Here is a 25,391-nt window from a genome sequence, read left to right as displayed (position 1 = left end):
GATGATTGGCTTGACCATAAAGATGCATTGACCTCGAAGATCTTATTCATCCAGTTAATAGCTTCCTGTCTGATTGACAGCTACCAATCAGCTGCCAGTCTCCAGATGTTTGTGTGAACTTACCTTAGGAGAAGGTAAAGTAGCGTTGACTGTTCCTAGAAGATTCCAGTATCTACACAAAGACTGTACAATTCTAAAACACAAAAAGTGGGAGAGAGAAAAGATGCCACAAACACAAGCTGAAAGGAATAAAATTAATTAACCTTTTCATGACAAATTTTAAACAAACTATGTAAACTAGAGGCGAAATATGAGGTAGGTATCTGTCCCTCAGCAGGAGGAGATAGAGGGCCAGACAAATGACTACACATTTAGAAAAGTATGAAAAACTAATTCATTATCAATATGTTGTATGTACAGAAAATGGAGAATTCTCAACATAAGGACCCTGATAACTGGAGCCGGGAGAAGAACAATCGGCTGCAGCCCCATAGTAATTTTTAGCAAAAGGAGAAGTGTTTTGCCCTGTTGAAAAGACACATGTCGCTTACTAGATGCAAGCTTCTAGGTTTAAATACGTATACGTTCAGGGAGTGGATACTCCAGAGGCGCTTGAAATGCATTTTTAAAACACAATTCAAGTGTGTAATGTGGACCTGGGGTCCAGCATTAGGTAGCATTTCTTCTTAATATTAACCTGTGCCTCTTCTAGCTCCCCCTCACACTGTGGCCCTTCATCTCTCCCTCATAATGCAGCCACTCTCAATGTCCATCATATTGTGAGTCCTCTTCTCCCCCATATATTGTGGCCTCTCATCTCCCCTTCATATTGTGGCCCCCTCTTATCTACCCCCTCATATTGTAGCCACCCTTTCCCCACCGCATTGTGGCTCCTTTTCACCCCTTCATATTGTCCCTCTCATCTCCCCCTCATATTATGGACACCCTCACTCTACCATGTAATGACTCCTTATCTCCCCTTTATATTGTGGCTCCTCTCTTCTCCCCCTCAATATTGTGGCCAGCCTGCCCTTCCATATCGTGACATCTCAATTTCCCCTCACCCTGTGGGTCCCCTCAACGTATGGGCCACACTTATCTTGTGGGCCCCTGTCCTTCTCCTTTCCTTGTTTCAACTTTATAAAAAAATAATAAACATCATATACTCACCTGTCCCTGTTCCCAAGCAGCTCTCATCTCTTCTTCCACTGCTGAAAGCTCTCTGCACCCTCATCTGAACAGCGGCAGTGGGGGAAAAGAGTCAATGGGGGAGAGGTGAAGCCAAAAGGTCTGGTACGTGGACCATCTCACTATTTCACACCACATACAAGATCTTCTAGACTTCTGGGCAGCAAAATTGGAATTGTGACTGCAACTAGCTGAATTCTCTCTATATAAGCCATCCTGCCAAGCCAGAATTGTGGCATCAGAGCAGGTATTTAATGTTTTTTCTCTGCGTCTATATGCATAAGATTTAAAGGAATTTTTTATGGTCTTCATTTGCATAATTAAATTATTTTGTGGAACTTTTTTCATATTTGCCTCCCAGGTGAAATAACTAAATTGTTTTGTTCATGTGTTTCTTTTTTGTGACATGTAAGGAGTAGTTTGTATACTCTTAAGGTTCATAAAGCTTTTTGATCATGTTTAATATAATGTTTTGTGGAATGGAGGATTAAAAAATATCAATAGTGAATTGTTTTTTTTGTTGTATTTGATGAATACTGTTATAATTTTCTAGCCTGGGTTGGTATGGGTGTGAAGAAAACAATGACAACATTTACAATAAATTATACCAATAACCTAACATCCCTGCTGCACCACATTAGGAACAAAGAAGTGGCTCTGACACTATGCAAATAACACTAAATACACTGAGGGTTGTCTCACAATCCAGATGGTTATTCAGTGACTACAGCATTCATCAGACACAGGCATAAGTGGCATCTAGTACCTGACAGGTGGCATATCTTCTCCTTAAGGTCTAGAGCTGAATGAAGACTTCACCACTGCAGGATTTTCCACCAGAAAATCTTACAGATATCAGTCCCTTATAGCAGTGATGGCGAACCGTTTAGAGACAGAGTGCCCAAACTTCAACTAAGTCCCACTTATTTAAGTGCCAACGCAGAAATTTTATTTGTGATTTATACTCCCTTCTATGTCACAGCTTACATTGATACCGGCACCCTGAGGACACCAATAAAGCAGAAAATAGAAGAAATTTGGACAATCATTGTAGCTTCCCTCCAGGGTTCCATAAACACAAGGAATTGTCATGGCCGGAGCAGGAGCTACAATGATCCAGATCTGTCCACACCTTCCCACTCCTCCAGTAGTCCCTGGTCCCAGTAGTCCCTGGTAGTCCTGTCACTTTAAAATACCTCCGTGCACAGCAAGTCCTGGGCTTTCTGGGACTGCAGGAAGATACCTGGAGTAATCTCTGGTGATGGCCTGGGTGCCCACAGAAAGGGCTCTGAGTGCCACCTCTGACACCCGTGCCATAGGTTCGCCACCACTGCCTTATAGTATAATGGCATCTGGATAACAGAACTGACCCCACATATATCAAGTATGCCTCCATAACAAAACCGCACTGTGCCCTCTGAATAAAAATCTCTGTGATTTAAGTTTGAAACATGTCGCTAGGTTTCCACTTTTCTTTGTCTTTTTATACTATATGTACATATATTTATAGTATGTATATTTGCCGTAAAGTATTTAGAAAGTTTTAAGGACGCTGGGTTCTACAATTTTGTCTGACCTTGAACCAGAGGATTAGCTAGCAGCCTTGGTCAATTCCTGGTTTCTTCTTTTATAGGTAAACGCTCACACTTATTTCCCTGTTTTGGCATGTTTTTGATTTGTGTGATATATGCAGCTTCACCTCTGTACACATGTATCGGTCCTTACCTCTCCTGCTGCTAGGTCATGGTTTCCAAAGGTGTCAGATGATGAACACTTATCAAGACAATATGAGATAAAAGTGTGGCAGGAAAGACTCTGAAGTGCAAGGCATATTTCATCTATGAGTTTTCATCTTGGTTGCAGTTTTTGTTTTTTTGTGAATCATTAAAAGGCATTTAGTAACGGTTTAGTAAAACATGGTTATTACTTTGAGCTACTTGTTTTTAATTCAAATCGAAACATAAAGACAGTGACACAGGTTTAATTTGTTATAAATTTATTACGTCATCCAGCACACCAAGTAACACCCTATGCAGGGGTAAGAGAAGAAACCCAGACACCCCGCCCTTAATTTTACCACCAAAAAAAAACTATCTGATGCCAACACAAACATCAAGGAAGAATTTTCAAATCCCCATCAAAAATGAGATAGTACATCTTCAGTTCCTTCAAGATTGAGCACCTTATGGGACACCCCAAAGCTTTATCTGCATGTGTTTTATTGGAGCGCTTTCACACTTATCCTCAAGCTAAACCCAAATGGAGTCCAAATCGTGTGTATTTATCAGTGTAAATGTGGCATTATATGCTCTGGATGGTGTCATCATTTATAATGAGCTCTGCTGGGAATGTGGGAAGCCTAAAAAAGCGGTAGGTACAAACGTGGCCTACCATGATCCCTGCACTGCCTGGATCACATACATCTTAATACTATAAATGTAAACCAGAGATTTTCTATGAAACGCTGACAACTAATGTCTCTCCCAGAAGCTTCCCTTCAAAGTGAAATTCTCCCAATTACTTCTCACACAAACATATCAGGGAAGACATGGCCATTATACAGCTCATATGGGAAATACCTTATACCTGCATAAAACAGAAGGAAATAAGGAATACACATTGCGTGAAGACTTCCCTTCAGTCCATTCTGAGCCCTGCGCAGGGGTCCTCACATGCAGTCTACACCAGCCCTCTGAAGCAGCACTCCAATCAATGTACCAATGTTAATCTGGACTAATCCTACATGTGTTCTACAATACGAGGCTAAGCTTACAGCAATTAGTCCAGCAGGCAAACACATTTCCCCTTCTGCTTCCAATCCTCCAATAATGTGTCCTAATTATCTGCATAAATAATACCATGTTACTGCAGAGCCAATGCATCCCACTACTTTATCATCAAAAGGAGTCTGACTTCAGATCACACTAAATAGGGTCAGCTCCATCATTCACAGGAGAACATTGTGTTGGCATTAAAATGATAAACTCAGTTGTTGTTTGATTACATGGTGTATAAAAGATGCGAAATAAACATAGAGAATAACCCTGTGGCCAACAAGATGATTTCCCTGTGACAGTAAAACATTTTACATTCATATATTCATTCACTTCTATAGCATTTATCCTCATTGCCGGTCCCCGTATACATACACTTAGGTTGTACCGTAGATAGGTTTAGTACACAGCACCCAGTCCACTTCACTCTCTGAGATATATATGCTTTGAATGAAACTCAGCTCTGCAACATCTGAATCTATGGATTGATATGACTTTGTGCTGAAAAGAAAGCGCAAACTGCTTGCACATGTATTTATAAAGAGTTTGTGCCAGTTTTGTGCCGCTGCTCCGTGTCTGACAAGACAGAAAAAATGTGCACCTAAAGGGGCGTGTTAGTGCTTAGTCAGAGTTTGCTCCACATTTATTACTGACCTGCGCCACAATTCTGTCGGATGAACAATGTGCGCCAAAAAAAAATGGTGCACACGTCCAGAGCAGTGCAGAGGGCCCCAGATTCATGAAGACTGTGCTCCAGTTTTGATGAATCTGCCGCACTCTGCACACTCCACAGGCAAACTGCACATAGTACAGACTGCACTTGTATTGATAAATGTGGGCCAGTGTCTCGACATTGGAACTTCATGAACAAGTTAATACATGATACCAGTATAAATTCAATATTCATGACTCCAGTAATATTAGGCTGCATTCAATGGTTTTATATGTACATGATCCATCACCATAAATGTAAACTGGGATAATAGCCATAGTATAATATGCTTATCCATACCTTCTCCCTGATGTACTGTGTGTTATACCTTTAGTGTGGTAAAAAACTGTAATGCAAACCCAAATGTAAAATGTGTATGAATGTCATATTACAGTGATATCTTCTGTTATTTTTGTATCTCATCCAGATTTCTGCACTGGTCCTTGATATCATTATACATTGGATTATCTGCTTTTATTTGATAGTCCCAAAAACGTAAATAAAATAATGAACCAATTTTTGAGCTTCATCTAGAGAAAGGCAACTGTGTTAGATACAAGATTATTCTCCATACAACCATGCATTTACTCCATAGAAGTGAGCAGTGGATGCATTGGCATCTACAATAAAATTAAATGCACAGAGAAAATAACTGGTGTCCTCGTTTTTAATCTTCCACCAATTCCCAGTCCCATTTACAGGAACAAAGTAGTGGTCCTCCAAATCCCTGTCCACTTTGCATTACTCTATGCATGCTGCGCGGTGATAGTTATGTCCCCTTCTTCTCAGCAAGCAAAGTGTCCAGGGTAGTGTGAGGAGCAGAAGGAGGAAACTAGGAAGTAGGGGAACCTCACCAGGAAAATCAAAATAGCTAAGTTAATATATACTGCACAGGATGGAGTTGTCCAATATCAAGTCTAAGTGTATGTGGAGGGATGGTTGAGCACCTTTTTGCATGAAACTGTTTGAAAAATACTTTGATGAGACAGACCCAAAAATGGCTTTAATTAAACTAAAAAGCCTAGTGCAAGCCAGACTCGTGGGCAAATCAGTGCAATATGAGACTCTTATCCCCATCAACGCCCTTTACAGCTTCATCTCGCTGTTCTTTTGTAAAGTACTTGTAGTTATCCTCCTAAAGTTGCACATGCCACAACCTTACATCATTGCTGCCTAATTCATTTACTGGATAGTTTTAGAAACAAAGGCATGGGAGAAAGTGATTAGAAATTATTTTGGTATTTTAGACATATTAAGTTGGCAGGAAGTGGAGAAGTGCTCAAAGCTTTTTACTAACTAATATATGAAGTAGGGTCTGTTAGAAATTCCAGTTCAAAATAGTGTTATCATTGTAAGTATCCATCAAAAAATCCTTTGGATTTCTCAATACATACTGTAAATGGCAGGTATTACCATCAGCTCTTTACCGCTACAATTAATGATTGTTTTCTTTATTTTTTGTAGAGTACATTTAAAGCATAAAGTTTTCTGGCGGCTATGCATAAATAAATAGTACAGTGTGTATGGGGGGGGGGGGGTGTCACACTATTTCTGCATGCTCTATCTCTAATTCTTAGTCCTCCCTAAACTGGTGGATGGGTGTGGATAGCTTTTGTGATGTCTGCCATACACTGCACACAGTGCGGGGGGGGGGGGGATCTATTAAAGGGGTTTTCCCACAAAAGAAAATTCTCACATCTCAATCCCCTAGTGATGTTAACACAATAAGGATCATTATAAGTGTTTCTTTACTATTTATTCAGTGCTATTGCTGTTTTAGCTCCTATCACTCCCCAGGCTCGTCAGTGTAAGATTCTCGGGTGTGAGCGGGGCCTCTCTAAGCATATACATTACTGTATTATCCATCTAGTTCTGTGGGGGGACAATGTGGTTACATTATCAGGGTAACCTGATACACTCTCGTCTGGCTTCTGTACTAACACACTGACACATAGAGAGATGAGACAGATCAGAGATGCATGATACCTATTACACAGAGGCTGCAGACTGTTACACTGTGAGCTCTGCTATATCTCAGATATTTGCCTACGCCCTCCTTCCCCCGGATTACTTATCTCCTTGTAGCTTGTAGTTTGCAGCCTCTCTCTCTGCTCTAAGCTCTGTTCAGGCAGGATGTGATCAGTGAGTGTCTCTGAGCTCCGTACAGAGGGCGTGGCTACAGGCACACAGGAGAGACAGAAATCTCATCTCCATGATTTCACACAGGAATCCAAGATGGCGCCCGAAGTTACAGAGTCGTGTCTAGAGGAAACTGAAATTGTGTACAGCAGGACAGGTTGGAGTTATATCTGTGAAATGCTGCATTTTAAACACCAGTCATAATATTCCCCACTGCCGCAGCACGTTGTGCCAGAACTACTCTGGTTCTCGAGTCTCTTAGTAGATCTTAGTAGATCTAGATCTTATATTTCAGCAAAGTTTGTTATAAATGTACTAATATCATGTAATAATTTTTTACTGTTCAGGACTGTACTGATATTGCTATTCTTATATTCTGTTATATACTACTTGGGGGAGTACTTATTTAACACAGAGAAATATTGATTTTTAAATAAGGACTGTAATGCTGCAATAGTTAATTGATGCACTTTAGTCTGGTATTACAGTATCTTTTTGTTCCATGGGAAGTTAGAGCTTACATATAAATATACAGGCTTCCTAAAAAGCTCAAGACTTCTGTACTATCTTTAGTTTACATGGCGGCACTATATGTTAAGACCCTGATTTATAAAAGATTAATTTTTAGTAACATCGTAATACAGTATTGCAATGGTGCACACTTATGCACCAAAATTTGGAGATTTACAGAAAAAAGGTATCGAAATTCAAACAAAGAAATACCTTAAGTGACCTGTATGAGTGTGAGCAACTTGTCTCGAAATATTGATTGGGTATCTAAGCAGAATCATTTTGTTGTGCTCATTATCCATCCATGATATTCACATGGATATCACTGTACTGAGAATATTTTTGTGTGGCATGTGCAGTGCCAGCTTCAATAACTGGACACCATTTGTAGAAATATAAATAACACCTAGTGAATATATAAAATGTTATACCAGCTTGCACTGTGCCCGGTGGCTTTGCTAGCAGCAATGTCCTAATATTTTTCTTTGGTTGTAAAGTCCCACAACATAATGCTCATGCTATCCATCCCATGCAGCCATATATGTCAAATAATCTGGAGAAGTAAGAGTCTGTACATAGAACTTGTTCTTTGCCTTTGTGGCCAAACTGACCATAATTGTTAGCACAAAGTCACAATCTGATCTTCTTCTCCATTGTTCTAGGTCAACACATCTAACAACTGCCCCAGCAGCTGTGCAATGCTCTGTGGGAAACACACACTCGGTATGAAAGCCTTAAAAACATTAAGATACAAGAGGAGCAGATTATACCACAATCCTCTCTTTTTAGCACCAGATGATATTTACCCCATGGCAAGATCCCGAATCCCCGATCAGACATTAACATCAAGCTTTGGCAAAGCCGGAAAAAGAAGAGAGGAATTTTCTGTTGGAATATTTCAATAAAAGTTACACATGTATTTTGCTAGGAACAGAATGTGTAACCGTGGGGTAGGTGCCTAAAACAGTACAAAATGTAAACAGATGGAAAAGGATCAAACAAATAATAGAGATGAGCTTTCTATCATTTTTACAGAGTAGATATAGGGCTATATACATTGTACACAGTGTGTAACAGGGGTCACCATATAAGCAAGTTATTTATGGAAACATAAAAATCTGCAAACTTTTTTTTTTTACATTTTATTATTTTAAATTTGGCACATCATTTCTCTCATGCTTTCAGTTAATTCCATTAGTGCGTATTCATAAATCATTCTTCATAGTTTCATCACTGGACTTGTCTGGTTGTTTTTCTATTTATTTCACTATATTTTTCACTTAGAATTGTACTACGGGATTCTTGGGGGGTTTCTGATCAGGAAAAAATAAGTGGCATTACTTGTGCGTGGAAAAACACCTTGTAATGTATGGTATTTCTGAAAAAAAAATGAAATTGTTCACTAACTGCGTATTTAACTTGTTCTGACAACTAGTCATATTGTAGATTTTATAATTGATGGAAAGATTTTTGGATGCCTGCATGATATGACATCATTATGTTCAGAGGCTATTTTATATATGGCAAAGAAAAGAGCAGAATATATTAAAAGCAATAACCAGATTTTCTAAAATCCTCTTTTCATTGCCAATTGTTTTTTTTTACTGGCCTCCATTGACACAGATCTGTTTTGCATTATATTGCACTTGCATTATTATTCATACAATAATCACTAATGTGGATACCTGTATATTTTAATACTACATTGGGCTGATATTTATTCTGCTCTAATATTTTAGTGTCCTGTCTGTCCTTGGAGAAGCATGTGGCCTTAATAACCTCGCTCCTTGACATCCCTCTGCCAAACAGTTAACTGGATAAACAACCCTGTCCATGAGGCTCCATTGGTGTGTAGGGATTGGGCTGTAGAGATCCAGTCAGAGAAGAAGCAGCCATAGCTCCATCTTGGGGTCTGTATAGCTGCTCTATTGGCAGCTGCTAGTGTAGCACAGTCAGAGGGTCTTGTCTAAGCTCCACAATGGCGATAAGGCACTGCAGGAAGTGGGATAACATTACATTGCTTCTCCCCATTAGGGACCTGAAGCGATTATCATGGCAATAAGGCACACCGGATCCAGATTGGTCACCCTCGGGTAATCCATCCTCAGGTACACATGGATACAGTACATGAGAGGACCCAGCCGGCTCCGTGATATTCCCTCCACTCCCACCAATGGTCAATCATAACAATACACAAGGTATTGAAGATAGAAGGCCATGGTTGCAGGGACAACTTTAAATTGTCCACTGCAGCCACATTTTCTTCTGGGACACCAATTAACTGGGAGAGAGACTCTTGGTGACATTTACTTAGGAAAAACATACAACATTTCAGAGGATTTCATGCGGTCTATTCTTTCTCCGGCTATACCATAAAAAGCCATGTGAGGAAATAATTGCTAATTCTGAACACCTGAATAGACAAAAACCCTGGAATAATTCAAAATGCTTTCAAATGAAATAAAAACCTTATATCCAAATGTGACCCCCAAATTTGTCCAACCAAATGAAACCATAAAAACTCACCTCAAATGCTAGAATATGCAGTAACCCCCGTACGGAATATCACATTAAAGGAAATATGCAAGAACACAATAAGAAATATCCCAGAACAGTCAGATATAATAGTCACAACTTAAGGACAAACCTTCCACCTTTTAAATGAATGGCCCGATTTTAATGAATACCCATGTGCAAATAAATATGACATTGGAATGAAGTAGGAAACCAGTGAAAGTACCCCCAAATATGATTTCCCTTTTGAAGATGGAATTCCGATGTAGAGATGGATGTTCCATCCTAGAGAATGCTGGTGGCATGGTGAGGGGTTTATTGTAAAAATGCTCATAACCTCCAAGAGAGATAAAAAATAATCAAATGAAATTTAAAACCCCAGAAGGAGGTACTGCAGTATCAGCACATACCTCTATACACCCCCAGATCTTCTGTATATAAAAAGTCCAGTGAGAGTGTTGTGTATATAGATATATATAGATATATATATTTATATATTTATATGAGATATATATATATATAGGTAAAGTCATTTTTTTTCTTCAAATATATAGCTAATTAAAAAGATGCATAAAAAGCGTCCCACAGTGGCGGTGGCTGGAACCTGCGGCCTCTTCCAGCCCAATCCATGGATTTCTCTCCAGGACTTGAGTCAGATCTTGGAATGGGAGGTGTGCAGCTCAACCCCGTTCCCCTGCAGACTGATCTCATTGTCTGACTGCGATTCTTTTGTTGATTCAGGTAAAAAAAGGTGGCATTAACACACAGTGGCCTGGCCTTGGGACCCTGTGACTGATCCCACCTCCCCTCCTTAGCATAGAAAGAGGGAGGGGGGGATCAGTTACTGGGCCCCATTGCACCGCACAAGGAGAGGATTTTTTCTGTGGCATTACATGTGGTGTATACTTATGCATCTGATTTATCACTTAATGTACATGGTTTCCCTCTAGTCAGTGTGTGGGTCAACACTTCTGTGTCAGTGTGTGTCAGAGTAAGTGTGTCTGCATGTGACAGGTTAAGTGTGATTAAGCTAGCACATGTAATAGTCACGGTATGAGTGTGTGTACAGCAATGGGCTCCACTTAAAGGCTCTAAGCATTGGGAACCAGTTGTATGTTCAAGGCTTTCTGTCTTTTCTGTTTGTCCAGAATTGTGAACGTCAGTAGGTGTGTATTTAAGATGTTCTGAGCAGTGACTATCATTGTGTGCATGTAAGGTAATTCCTCCCCCCGCAGCGGTGCGGAGTTGCCCTCCCGGGAGATGGGACCGCAGCTCCTGACCGGGTCAGCTGGTGCTTAGTTGGCGAAGGGCACGCTCAATGTTCATACGGTGACCAACTCGGGTTACCCCAAGCTCCACAAAATCGTCCTTGGTAAGAGCAGGTAGATGGGAGCCCTCTATTTCGTTGTCCTGGAATTTAAGACGGTGTTCTGAAAGGTTCAAACTCTCTAGCCAGTCGCCTACATCATATTTATTCCACATAGAAAGGGGCTTCTGCAGGAATGGGCGAGAACTGTGCAAGGGATGCCCAGAAGATGGGGAAGGAGAACGACTCCGGGCACTGACACTCCTTACAACAAAGCGCACCTCCTTGGGTTCATGAGGAACAGAGAGACTGGAGGACTTCAGTATGGTGGGTGGTGTAAGCGTATAGGAACGTGCTCCACCCAACGGTTCCACTCTCTCAGAAGAAGGTGGTACAGGGCTGGGCGCTCGGCGAGTCAGGGGGTGTCGGCTCCCGGGGCGCACGGTGTAGGAGGTTCCATAGCTGCGTTGGGAAATAGTGTGCAACTCTCCAAGACTGCTGAACAAGCTGTGATAGGGAAAGAAAACATATAAGGAGAAGGAGCAGAGAGGGAAGAAAGGAAGAGCAATAAAGAGAAATAATCAATGGGATTGAGAAATATAGGGGAAGGCAGAAGGTGTTCAGATGCAGCGAGCAAGAGGACCAATGTGAAGTTTAGAACATAACAGCACACAAGACAGAAAAATAAAAGGAAAAATTAGACAATAAAAAAGGAGTGTTAGATATCAAAAATAGTGGGAAATGTAGGAAGTGACATTTTAGGAAAAAGGGGAACACAGATATTATTAAGGCAGATTTCAACAATTGGAAAGGAGGACACGTAAATAAAGACATATAATACAAGGAGTTACGGTATGTTACCAAGGTAAAAAGAAAGTAAAAAGATAGTAAAAAAGGAAGAGTACAGAATGAGCAAGAAGAAGAGAGAAAGTAATATGCGTTAAAAATAATCTACACTTTTTAACATTTTATCTCTTTAAGAACCTATATGACCCTTATTTTTGTGGGACAGAGAAATAGAAGAAAACACTTGATAAGACAGGGAATTGAAAGAAGAAATCAATAAGAATATTATAGAGCACTGGGCAAACACACAAGTGTTTTGGCAGTTACTAAACGGCAGTACAACTAATCTGATAAGGTGTATGTGCTGTAGAATTCCTTACATATTCATTGCATGGGAAAAATGCAGCGTTGCAGCCATGTCATGCCATTGAGGATGTGCAGTGTACAACATATGTTATACTATGGCACCAGATGAACAATAAACATACAAATGATCTGTTTTGTATATATATATATATATATATATATATATACACACAAATTTAACAGTTGGAGTAAACGAATATGGAAACAAACATAGTGGATGAAAACTGCATCCATACCACATGCAAAAAGACATATCTAGAAATTTAAAACATGGTCATAATCCATAAAATAGGTAATAGATAATAAAGTCGAAACATTGCACTTGCTCCCATAGCTCTCTCCTTTTATCCCATAATTCACATGGATGCCTTTATACACTAGAGTTTTAGAATAAACCTTTACCCTGTTCTACTGATACCGACCTATGAGCAAATAAAGTGGAAGCAAGCATTTGGTATAGATAGGAATATCTGAATTCATGTATTAGTTTGTCACAAATATGTTGACCCCATGTTATTAACATTGAAAAGGGGGCACAAACATTATACATATTTACTTACCACCGTTTAGTAACTGTGGGTGTATGGGAAAAGAAATCAAAGAAAGCAACATAACTCTGCCTGGCACCAGAAGCATTACAGAATTTACCACTATACACCATGGCTGTGAGGTTTTCTTATCTACACATTATTTTATATTACAAATGTGCAGCCGGCTCAATCTCCACCTTATCACATGCACATTGAGTATAAATGGGCCCATGGTCTGAGTTTTGGGGCTTGGACATTCATAAATGGGGCAACAACCATTTGCATGAACCTATAGAATGGGTATGTTTTCTAGCCACTGAAACAAGGCGTAATTCTAACAGGTGGATTATCATACAGCAGATTAGCTTTGAAGTATTAGTATATACACTCACCGGCCACTTTATTAGGTACACCATGCTAGTAACGGGCTGGACCCCCCTTTGCCTTCAGAACTGCCTCAATTCTTCGTGGCATAGATTCAACAAGGTGCTGGAAGCATTCCTCAGAGATTTTGGTCCATATGGACATGATGGCATCACACAGTTGCCGCAGATTTGTCGGCTGCACATCCATGATGTGAATTTCCCGTTCCAACACATCCCAAAGATGCTCTATTGGATTGAGATCTGGTGACTGTGGAGGCCATTTGAGTACAGTGACCTCATTGTCATGTTCAAGAAACCAGTCTGAGATGATTCCAGCTTTATGACATGGCGCATTATCCTGCTGAAAGTAGCCATCAGATGTTGGGTACATTGTGGTCATAAAGGGATAGACATGGTCAGCAACAATACTCAGGTAGGCTGTGGCGTTGCAACGATGCTCAATTGGTACCAAGGGGCCCAAAGAGTTCCAAGAAAATATTCCCCACACCATGACACCACCACCACCACCAGCCTGAACCGTTGATACAAGGCAGGATGGATCCATGCTTTCATGTTGTTGACGCCAAATTCTGACCCTACCATCCGAATGTCGCAGCAGAAATCGAGACTCATCAGACCAGGCAACGTTTTTCCAATCTTCTACTGTCCAATTTCGATGAGCTTATGCAAATTGTAGCCTCAGTTTCCTGTTCTTAGCTGAAAGGAGTGGCACCCGGTGTGGTCTTCTGCTGTTGTAGCCCATGTGCCTCAAAGTTCGACGTACTGTGCGTTCAGAGATGCTCTTCTGCCTACCTTGGTTGTAACGGGTGGCGATTTGAGTCACTGTTGCCTTTCTATCAGCTCGAACCAGTCTGCGCATTCTTCTCTGACTTCTGGCATCAACAAGGCATTTCCGCCCACAGAACTGCCGCTCACTGCATGTTTTATCTTTTTCGGACCATTATCTGTAAACCCTAGAGATGGTTGTGCGTGAAAATCCCAGTAGATGAGCAGTTTCTGAAATACTCAGACCAGCCCTTCTGGCACCAACAACCATGCCACGTTCAAAGGCACTCAAATCACCTTTCTTCCCCATACTGATGCTCGGTTTGAACTGCAGGAGATTGTCTTCACCATGTCTACATGCACTGAGTTGTCGCCATGTGATTGGCTGATTAGAAATTAAGTGTTAACGAGCAGTTGGACAGGTGTACCTAATAAAGTGGCCGATGTGTGTAAATGTCCATTACTAAAAAGTTTATTTTCATTGGATTCTTAAAATGCTGAATAATTATTTGATTTGAAGCCTAAAGATAAGGAAAAGAGACTCCTAAAAATGGCTCCACTGACCTCCGAGAAGGAAAACTGACCCCCCCGACCCTCGGGCTGGAGATCACAAGACAGGTCAAGGAAGAAGACAGACACACAGACAGAGCCTGCCGCTGATTGGTGGCTGCATGCAAAGACTTACACAATGTGCCAAATTTCCGAACATCTGAGTGTCTGAGACGGATGAACATGCAATAGGGAAGGGAGAGAGAAATAGCAGAGAAGCAGAGAAGTAAAGGGACAAGGGAGAGGGGACAAATTAAGGTGAAATTAAGGGTTAAAAGGTGTAGAGAAAAAAAGGAATACAGCAAGACAGGGAAAAAGAGGGATAGGAAGGAAATGGAGTGAAAAATGGGATGAGAGAAAGAAATGTTAACATTGCAGAACCAGGAACAGATACATCATGACAATCTCCTTCCAGAGTGGACAGAGCAGCTAATAACCAAATTATAGTCAGGCAAAATGGATGTGATCAGCCAGTCACATATAACAATACATATAGACGGAAAGACCTGGACTGATCTGCCCTGCATGCATCCTACAGTGCCAGCACAGCTTCTGCTCTTTTTAATATTAGAATTTTCTACAATGGGTGCATTAAAATACTCCTCACATATAACTGTTACTATACAATGTTTTTCTAATAAGAGAAACAAATCTTAGCAATTTTTTAATGTGCTGAGGGGGTGTCAATAGAGCAACTAAGGGTGACAACATAGGAGAAACAAACATTTGTTGCAATTGTTTTGTTCAATTCAGTCAACTTATGGAAGTTCTACAGAAGACTAACGTTCAGGCCATACGATTATACGGTGCACACTACATATTGTATTTACATAACAGTTATGACAAAATTAACAGTTATAGTATCTGAGCTACTTTTCATCTGACAGAAAGAGAGTCCTTGCATCATATTTTTCTGTCATGCAAAGGCTGACTTCCACTGCACTCTACTTGATTCCTGGGATCTGACCAGCACACAGGCCATTTTCCATGCATATTGCTACTATACAAGGCACTTTTTGTTGTCATATGGTTAATAATCTATTGCAAAAATATGACCTCATAATGCATGTAAATGAAAGGGGTTGGCCACTTTTCAATAAATCTCTTCTATTAGAAATGCCACTGCATGTATTTGTACCTATACATTTGCTTTGTTTGAAAGTTGCAGCTATTCCCTGTTCTCAGCATGCTGCACTCTTGATTGTCCCCAGTAGCCAGTAGTCCCAGTGCCTACCCCCAAGTAGCCCTAGAGCCTCACCTTAGTAGCCAGTAGCCCCACTGCCTGCCATCAGTAGCCAGTAGCCGCAGTGCATGCCCTATAACCAGTAGTCACAGTGATGCCCCAATAGTCAAAATGAGGCCCCCAGTATCCAGTAGTCCCAGTGATACCTGCAGTATTTAAACTGATACTCACAGCAGCAAGTACTCACAGTGATGCCCCAGTAGCCAGTAGTCATAGGGATGCCCCAGTAGCCAGTAGTCATAGGGATGCCCCAGTAACCAGTAGTCATAGGGATGCCCCCAGTAGCTAGTAGTCACAGTGATGCCCCAGAAGCCAGTAGTCACAGTGATGCCTGCATTATTTAAACTGATACCCACAGTAGCAAATACTCACAGTGATGCCCCAGTAGCCAGTAGTCACAGTGATGCCACCAGTAGCCAGTAGTCACAGTAGTGCCCCAGTAGCCAGTAGTCACAGTAGTGCCCCCAGTAGCCAGTAGTCACAGTAAGACCCCCGGTATCCAGTAGTCACAGTGATGCCTGCAGTATTTAAACTGATATCCACAGTAACAAATACGCACAGTGATGCCTAAGCAGCCAGTAGTCACAGTTAGGCCCCAGTATCTAGTAGTAACATTGAGGCCCCCAGTAGCTACAGTAATAGCCATTAGTCACAGTAAGGCCCCCAGTATCCAGTAGTCACAATTATCCCTGCAGTATTTAAACCGATACCCACAGTAGCAAATACTTACAGTGATACCTCAGTAGCCAGTAGTCACAATGATGCCCCCAGCAGCCAGTATTCAGAGTGATTCCCCCAGTAGCCAGTAGTCATAGTAATGCCCCCAGTAGCCAGTAGTCACAGTAAGACCCCCAGTATCCAGTAGTCACAGTGATGCCTGCAGTATTTAAACTGATATCCACAGTAGCAAATACGCACAGTGATGCCTAAGCAGCCAGTAGTCACAGTTAGGCCCCAGTAGCCAGTAGCAACAGTGAGGTCCCCAGTAGCTACAGTAATACCCCCAGTAGCAAGTGGTCACAGTAAGGCTCCCAGTAGCCAGTAGTCACAGTAATGCCCCCAGTAGCCAGTAGTCACAGTAAGGCCCCAGTATCTAGAAGTCACAGTGATCCCTGCAGTATTTAAACCGATACCCACAGTAGCAAATACTTAGTGATACCTCAGTAGCCAGTAGTCACAATGATGCCCCCAGTAGCCAGTATTCAGAGTGATTCCCCTAGTAGCCAGTAGTCATAGTAATGCCCCCAGTATCCAGTACTCACAGTAAGACCCCCACTATCCAGTAGGCACAGTGATGCCTGCAGTATTTAAACTGATATCCACAGTAGCAAATACGCACAGTGATGCCTAAGCAGCCAGTAGTCACAGTTAGGCCCCAGTAGCCAGTAGCAACAGTGAGGCCCCCAGTAGCTACAGTAATACCCCCAATAGCAAGTGGTCACAGTAAGGCTCCCAGTAGCCAGTAGTCACAGTAATGCCCCCAGTAGCCAGTAGTCACAGTAAGGCCCCAGTATCTAGAAGTCACAGTGATCCCTGCAGTATTTAAACCGATACCCACAGTAGCAAATACTTACAGTGATACCTCAGTAGCCAGTAGTCACAATGATGCCCCCAGTAGCCAGTATTCAGAGTGATGCCCCTAGTAGCCAGTAGTCATAGTAATGCCCCCAGTAGCCAGTACTCACAGTAAGACCCCCACTATCCAGTAGGCACAGTGATGCCTGCAGTATTTAAACTGATATCCACAGTAGCAAATACGCACAGTGATGCCTAAGCAGCCAGTAGTCACAGTTAGGCCTCAGTAGCCAGTAGCAACAGTGAGGCCCCCAGTAGCTACAGTAATACCCCCAGTAGCAAGTGGTCACAGTAAGGCCCCCAGTAGCCAGTAGTCATAGTAATGCCCCCAGTAACCAGTAGTCACAGTAAGGCCCCCAGTATCTAGAAGTCACAGTGATGCTTGCATTATTTAAACTGATACCCACAGTAGCAAAAACTCACAGTGATGCCCCAGTAGGAAGTGGTCACAATGATGCCCCCAGTAGCCAGTATTCACAGTGATGCCCCAGTAGCCAGTACTCACAGTAAGACCCCCACTATCCAGTAGGCACAGTGATGCCTGCAGTATTTAAACTGATATCCACAGTAGCAAATACGCACAGTGATGCCTAAGCAGCCAGTAGTCACAGTTAGGCCCCAGTAGCCAGTAGCAACAGTGAGGCCCCCAGTAGCTACAGTAATACCCCCAATAGCAAGTGGTCACAGTAAGGCTCCCAGTAGCCAGTAGTCACAGTAATGCCCCCAGTAGCCAGTAGTCACAGTAAGGCCCCAGTATCTAGAAGTCACAGTGATCCCTGCAGTATTTAAACCGATACCCACAGTAGCAAATACTTACAGTGATACCTCAGTAGCCAGTAGTCACAATGATGCCCCCAGTAGCCAGTATTCAGAGTGATGCCCCTAGTAGCCAGTAGTCATAGTAATGCCCCCAGTAGCCAGTACTCACAGTAAGACCCCCACTATCCAGTAGGCACAGTGATGCCTGCAGTATTTAAACTGATATCCACAGTAGCAAATACGCACAGTGATGCCTAAGCAGCCAGTAGTCACAGTTAGGCCTCAGTAGCCAGTAGCAACAGTGAGGCCCCCAGTAGCTACAGTAATACCCCCAGTAGCAAGTGGTCACAGTAAGGCCCCCAGTAGCCAGTAGTCATAGTAATGCCCCCAGTAACCAGTAGTCACAGTAAGGCCCCCAGTATCTAGAAGTCACAGTGATGCTTGCATTATTTAAACTGATACCCACAGTAGCAAAAACTCACAGTGATGCCCCAGTAGGAAGTGGTCACAATGATGCCCCCAGTAGCCAGTATTCACAGTGATGCCCCAGTAGCCAGTAGTCACAGTAAGACCCCCAGTATCCAGTAGTCACAGTGATGCCTGCATTGATGCCTAAGCAGCCAATAGTCACAGTTAGGCCCCAGTAGCCAGTAGTAACAGTGAGGCCCCCAGTAGCTACAGTAATACCCCCAGTAGCCAGTGGTCACAGTAAGGCCCCCAGTATCCAGTAGTCACAATGATGCCTGCAGTATTTAAACTGACCTGAGTGAAGTTGGCCCCCCCACCTTGTTCAAATCAAATAAAATTGGTGTCAAGCGTTTGTGCTATGTTTGTGCTGGTTTGTGCAGCAAAAATTTTCGTTTGTGCCGCTATCGTTTTTAAGATATTATTGAATGTTTCCAGAGGTCATGAGAGGTCAACCAGCCCCCCCGCGCATTGCTTAAACCAAACAAAACTGGTGCCGAACAATTCTGCTATGTTTGTGCTGGTTTGTACTGTTCAAATTTTTGTTTGTGCTGTTTTTATTTTGAATATATGAACAAAAAATTTAAAGTTCAAAAGTTCAAGCAGCCCCCCCACATTAACCGAATCGGACAAAACTGGTATCAAACATTCGGGCAACGTTTGTGCTGGTTTGTGCAAAAATTTCCATTTGTGCCGCTATCGTTTTGAAGATATTAATACTTTTTTGCAGAGGTCATCAGAGTTCATTTCTTCCAAAGTACAATGTATTTGCTAGCTCCCCCTGGTGATCAAACCAGGGAAGTGTCACTAAGGCTACATTCACACTACAGTATGGGGGACGTATATACGGCCGACGTATATGCGGCCGATATACGTCCCCCATACACTTCTATGGGCTCACGGCCCTGTACGGGAGCGGTACGGTGCAGCACACGTGCGGCACCGTACCGCTCCGTAGCCCGGGGAAAGATAGGACATGTCCTATCTTTGCCCGTATTACGGCGCCGTGCGTCATTACTTTCTATGGAGAGGGGCGGGGGTGAGCTGTGCTCACCTCCTCCTCCTCACCCCGCGCTGCCGTGTGCCCGCCGTGCTACGGTGCAGCGGGCTCACGGCAGTGTGAATTTAGCCTAAGTTTGTTTTTTACCAGTTCATCCTACACACCTTTAACCTATGTAAACACCTGAACATACCTTAAAAATGATAGCGGCACAAACAAAAATCTTTGCTGCACAAACCAGCACAAACGTAGCACTAACGCTTGACACCAGTTTTGTTTGATTCGGTTAATGTGGGGGGGGGCTGCTTGACCTTTAATTTTTTGTTCATTTATTCAAAACAAAAGCAGCACAAACAAAAATTTGAGCAGCACAAACCAGCACAAACGTAGCAGAATTGTTCGGCACCAGTTTGGTTTGATTTGGGCAATGTGGGGGGGCTGGTTGACCTCTGATGACCTCTGGAAACTTTCATTAATATCTTAAAAACAATAGCGGCACAAACGAAAATTTTTGCTGCACAAACCAGCACAAACGTAGCACAAATGTTTGACACCAATTTTATTTAATTTGAACAAGGTGGGGGGGCCAACTTCACTCAGGTTTTAAACTGCTACCCCCAGAAGCAAATACTCACAGTGATGTACCAGTAGCGAGTAGTCACAGTGATGCCCTCTGTAGCTAGTATTCAGAGTGATGCCCCCAGTAGCAAGTAGTCACAGTAAGGCCTCCAGTATACAGTAGTCATAGTGATGCTTGCAGTATTTAAAATGATACCCACAGTAGCAACTACAGTGATGCCCCAGTAGCCAGTAGTCACAGTTATGCTCCCAGTAGCCAGTAGTCACAGTAAGGTCCCCAGTAGCCAGTAGTAACAGTGAGGCCTCCAGTAGATACAGTAATGCCCCCCAGTAGCCAGTAGTCATAGTTGGCATACACGCACAGCTGCTTTCTCTGTCTCTTCTCCAGGACATCCATGTTAGAACACCCTCTGTTTCTCTCTCCTCACAGTCCATCCACAATAACAGAGACTGGGAGAGGGGAGGGCAGGGCAGAATGAGTCATAACTCCTCCTCTTCAGCAGAGGACTTGTTACTGTACTCATTTTCTTATATCTATACCTTATTTCTATGAAAGATATTAAAAAAAGTAAGGTGTTAGGTTGCAATGGGCAGAATGAGTGCACTGAGAATGTTATTTGCATAAAGATCAAAATAGAATACCCTCTAAATGATAGATTTTTTGTGAATCAAGAAAGGTATATCTAACAGATCTTGCACTGTTTTTGCTTGTAAGGTGAGTTGGGAGCTGGTAGACTTCTCTTCATATGTTAATTTCTTGGTATGTTGATTTTGAATTAAAAAACAAAAATGTCATGAGTAAACTTTGTAATACATATTATTAAAGAAATATGTTCCTGTGTCCTTTTTCCCCTATCTTTTTCTTTATTTAAGCAGTTTGTTTAACTTTCTGACAGCCAGAGATAAAGAAGCCAAATAAAGTATCTAATGACTTAACTCTTTATAGACAGTCCCTGGATAGTCTAATCTTAAAGTGGACGAGTCCTGGGCTTTCAGATACAGATCTCCTTCTTATAGGAGCAGATTTACTTACCCGGTCCAGTCACGATCCAGCGGCGTGCTCTCTGACGCTGATTCGGGTTCTGCCGGGATTCGTGCGCCCGATGTCCACTAGGTGTCAATGCTGCGCTGAAGACCGCCGGAATTCACCTCCTCCGTCTCGGTGTATGCGAGTGCTATTTATGCGACACAATTATTTTTTTTTTTTTACGTTTTTTCTGAATCCGTCGGCCACCCCCCCCGAATTCTGTTGCGTGAAAGCCGGCGCCGATGCGCCACAATCCGATCGCGTGTGCCAAAATCCTGGGGCAATTTGGTGCCAATCGGAAAAATTCGGGAAACCTGTCGGAAAAACGCGATGTGCCCCATTGAGTTTTGTTACGTACCTCCACCCCTCCACACATACTAATAATATCAGCTGCCAAAACATTAGGCACACAAAAGCTGATTCATACAAAGTGCCCGCTGGCTTCAGCTGCATATAGACTTTAGGGGTTATTTACCATACTCCGGCGCTCCTTCACCGGCGTATGATAGCCCCGCCGCTGCTCTTGTGCAGGCAGAAGCCTCTTGATGTATCTGGCAGGGTCCTGCGCAGCATCTATTTCTAAGCCTGGCCCTGGCTGCTATAGAAATAAACACAGCCGTCGTCTTTTCACATGTGAAAATTTGCTGACTACAGCGAGTGCGCAGGCTAGGGACAGTAACGCCCTGAGCCAGCCGTGCCCCCCTTTATGCCCACTGCCGTGAAGATGGTGGTTTGGGGAAAATAATCGCAAGTGCTGGCAATAAGCTAGCATTTATGATAAATATCCTCCAATGTCTCTGGTGGTGGCAAATGGCAACCTCGATTTTGTAGGTATCTGCTTGCACAGAGGAATGGCATGCTGTACAGCACACTTAAACCTTATCTCAAGATATGTTTCACATTTTTTATTCTGCTGGCATAGGTATCCTTCAGTTTAATGTTTAGATCTAAGCATTCCTCCAGAAAAATATACAATGCTGAATGACAAGGCACAAGGCTCATTGCAGTCACAGACTATCTATAAAATGCTTATGCTTGAATCTGGTTCTGAAGCCTTGGAATTTGCATTGAAATTGGAATATAACAATTACGTAAAGTGATAACACAAAATGGGAACATTTCCAAAGCTTTGCTTCCTGCTCTTATTCTGTACGGATGGTTTCAGTCACTTGTTTGTTGTTGTTTTTTTGTAAGCCAAGAAAAAAAGGATTAGTATTAGCATGTCCACACTGATGACCTGCCAAAATGTATCAGCAAGCACTGGCTCAGATTGACATTGCGCCCTGTGAGTGGTCTAAGGAAATGAAAGTGATGGATGATGCCAAGTGTCGCTGTAATGTGTTTTAAATAAAAGGGGTAAAGCGTGAAGATTTTGGCAGTGCACGTGCCCAGTGTCTGACAGCATAACAAGATAACATTGTAATATCAGTGTTGAGATGATAAAGCTTTAGGCGAGTGTGTGTGGGCACACTAGGCCACAATCTATTATGCTGTGGGGCCTGCCTAGTTGTACAAAGAAACCACTGCCTAGGTCCACTTTCACACTGTCAGTATTTGATCTGTATTTCACATTTGTATTTAAAAGCCACAAGTAGAACCTACACAGAGAAAAGGTATTGGCCCACATTCATCAAAAACAGTGCTAGGTGCAGTTTGCCTAATATTTACGAATCTGGCGTCCCCTGCACTGCTCTGACAGAGTTCACTAACTTTTTTTTGTTGCACACAATTCTGTCAGACACTGCATGATAAATGTGGTGCACGGTCCTACTGTGCACCGAATGCCACTTTAGATGCAGAATTTTATGTTGCGTCGGGACACTCAGGGTCACACAGTTTCGGACACTTTATAAATACATCTGGAGGCAGTTTCCACTGAAAGAAACGTGCAAGGTCAGACAAAAAAAGTGGTGCAGGGGCTTTAATAAATGTGGGACATAATGTAAAGATCTGCATCTCTTCCGTGTTCTAGACCCACTCCTGGTTTTGGCTTACAAACACTGATGCAAAACACTGAATAAATAGTGACTGTGTGATTATAATAGGTGTTATATAATAAATGATTAAAAAAATTGAATCTTTATGTTACCATCATTGTATGACAGTAACACAAATACTATAACTAAAATATGCGTAAAACGTCCCAGCTTAATTCTACCTCCATCCATCTGTACAGTTGTTCCCAAACTTTTCTGTCTTTGTCTATGTTGGCTCCGCCCACTGGATCTTGGCTCCGTCAATTGCAGGGTGCATGAAACGAGTGAGAAGACCTGTAGTTTCCCACACAGTGCTCACTGCTAAATTCACCATGCAGTGAGAGGGACAGCATTCTGGTAAGAACAGGAAGGGGACTTCCTATATGCTGAGGCTGGGATTTGAAGAGACACAGAGTTGTCAATCAAAAGAGGGAGGTGCGGTTTACTGGCAACTTGGACAAAACATGACTCTTCTATTTAGAAGTTGACTCTTCTATACATATCAGAAAAAAGGCAGCAATTAAGGTACAATGCTTCAATGGCAGATAATTTCAGGTGATATATCGGGTGGACTTTTAACACACGGGTCACTTTCAATCTCCCACGGTGGGGGAGATTTATCAAAAGTGTCTGACAGCAGAACTGTCCTAGTTGCCGATGGCAACCAAGTAGGGCTCAGATTTCATTCTACAACTGCTGTTTATAAAAAAGAAAGCTGAGCTCTGATTGGTTACAATGGGCAACTAAAACAGTTCTGCTCCCAGGCACTTCTGATAAACCTTCCCCAGTGTCCTTATTTTGATACATTCATATGCTGTGCAGAGTTGGGCAGGGTTTATGGAAATGTCTCCAAATTTCAGACACTCCGGGGGAGATTTGAGTGCAGATTTATGTTAAAGTCACTCTCCCTTCCGCAATGGTGGATACATCATGAGACTTAGAACTCATTGGGGCTCATTTACTAAAGGTCCGAACACCGCACTTCCATCAGGTTTCCCGAATATTTCCGTTTTGCGCCGAATTGCCCCGGGATTTTGGCACACGCAATCGGATTGTGGTGCATCGACACCGGCTTTCACGCGATAGAAATCAGGGGTGTGGCCCTCGGACAACCCCGATGGATTCGGAAAAACCGCAGAATTTAAAAATAGGATTTGTGTCGCAAGATCAAGAACTCACATGCACCAGCAAGAAGAAGGTGAACTCTGGCGGACCTCAGTGGAGCAGCGACACCTGCTGGATATTGGGCGCACAACTTTCGTGAATCCCAGCAGACCCGAATCCTTGTCGGACAACGCGCTGCGGGATCGTGACTAGACCGGGTAAGTAAATCTGCCCCATTATATATGATGCCAGAATGGCTGTCGGACAAAGCTCGGACTGGCATAGTTTTCAGTAAATATCAGCTGTGCCCCTCCACGGCTACATGACATGGAGTTTGTGTAGTTGCCAAAATAATCATTATTATATCAGTGTAATATAAGAAGAGAAGGCGGCACTCACCACTAGTGTGGAACTTCTTTATTCGAAAACCGGTGCAGTACAGGGAAAACACTTGAAGATGCGCTAGTTAGAGCGAAACAGCCCGTCGCTGTCAGGCTCCAATGTTTTCCGTGTACTGCACCGGTTTTAGAATAAAGAAGTTCCACACTAGTGGTGAGATCCAGAAAACTCCAGGAATTGATACAGAAAGTATATTGGAAAATTGTATAACAGTTTATAATACAGACAATAACATTAATTTGCTGAAATGGGAACACCCCTTTAAGTATAATGGAAAGATATGCACCGGTTCTGTGTGTTACACCACTCCTGGTTTAGGCTCTCAATAACTGAAAAATTAACAGAAATGTGAACTAGACCCAAGACTATTTTCTTATAAATATGTGACAAGTCTATATGGGAATCTCGTATCAAATAAGAGAATGTATCTTGTGGGCACAGTCCCAATACTACCGCTGACAGCTCAGTACGCAGCTCGGGATGAGGTAAAAGGGCAAATGTGATTACGGTAGGACTTTCCAGCGGTGCTCTGTTAGTGTGTGCGAGAGAGTAACTCACCGGTTCCAAAGGTAGGAAAAACGTCCTTTATTGGTGGATGAGCATGCAGGGGGGTAACCAGACAGACTCCGGCAACGGGGCCGTTTCGCGCGTTACGGCGCTTTCTCAAGACGATGGTCACGCCCACCCGCGTCATCACTAAAGTACACGTGACCGTGAGTGGGCGTGGCCATACCTAACA

The 25,391-nt window shown here is 42.6% G+C and overlaps 1 protein-coding gene across 7 annotated transcripts in view; it reads right to left on the bottom strand.

Moving 5' to 3' along the window:
- Nucleotides 1–3,167: 3,167 nt before the first annotated feature.
- Nucleotides 3,168–25,391, bottom strand: part of SHANK3 (SH3 and multiple ankyrin repeat domains 3) — a 249,639-nt gene continuing 227,415 nt past the window's right edge. For 4 of the 7 annotated variants that reach the window (XM_072147633.1, XM_072147630.1, XM_072147631.1 and 1 more), the window contains 2 exons: nt 14,541–14,693; nt 3,168–11,650 (listed from right to left, as the gene is read on the bottom strand). In XM_072147633.1, the coding sequence (XP_072003734.1) occupies nt 11,122–11,650; nt 14,541–14,693 (682 nt within the window). In that variant the 3' untranslated portion in view covers nt 3,168–11,121. The remainder of the gene's footprint in view (nt 11,651–14,540; nt 14,694–25,391) is intronic. The other 3 variants (XM_072147634.1, XM_072147635.1, XM_072147636.1) reach the window with 2 other exon arrangements.

The sequence above is a fragment of the Engystomops pustulosus genome, chromosome 4 (assembly GCF_040894005.1).
Source record: "Engystomops pustulosus chromosome 4, aEngPut4.maternal, whole genome shotgun sequence".
Classification (NCBI taxonomy): Eukaryota; Metazoa; Chordata; class Amphibia; order Anura; family Leptodactylidae; genus Engystomops; species Engystomops pustulosus.
The sequence above is the reverse complement of the archived record's forward strand: the minus strand, read 5'-3'. Positions and strand labels throughout refer to the sequence as shown.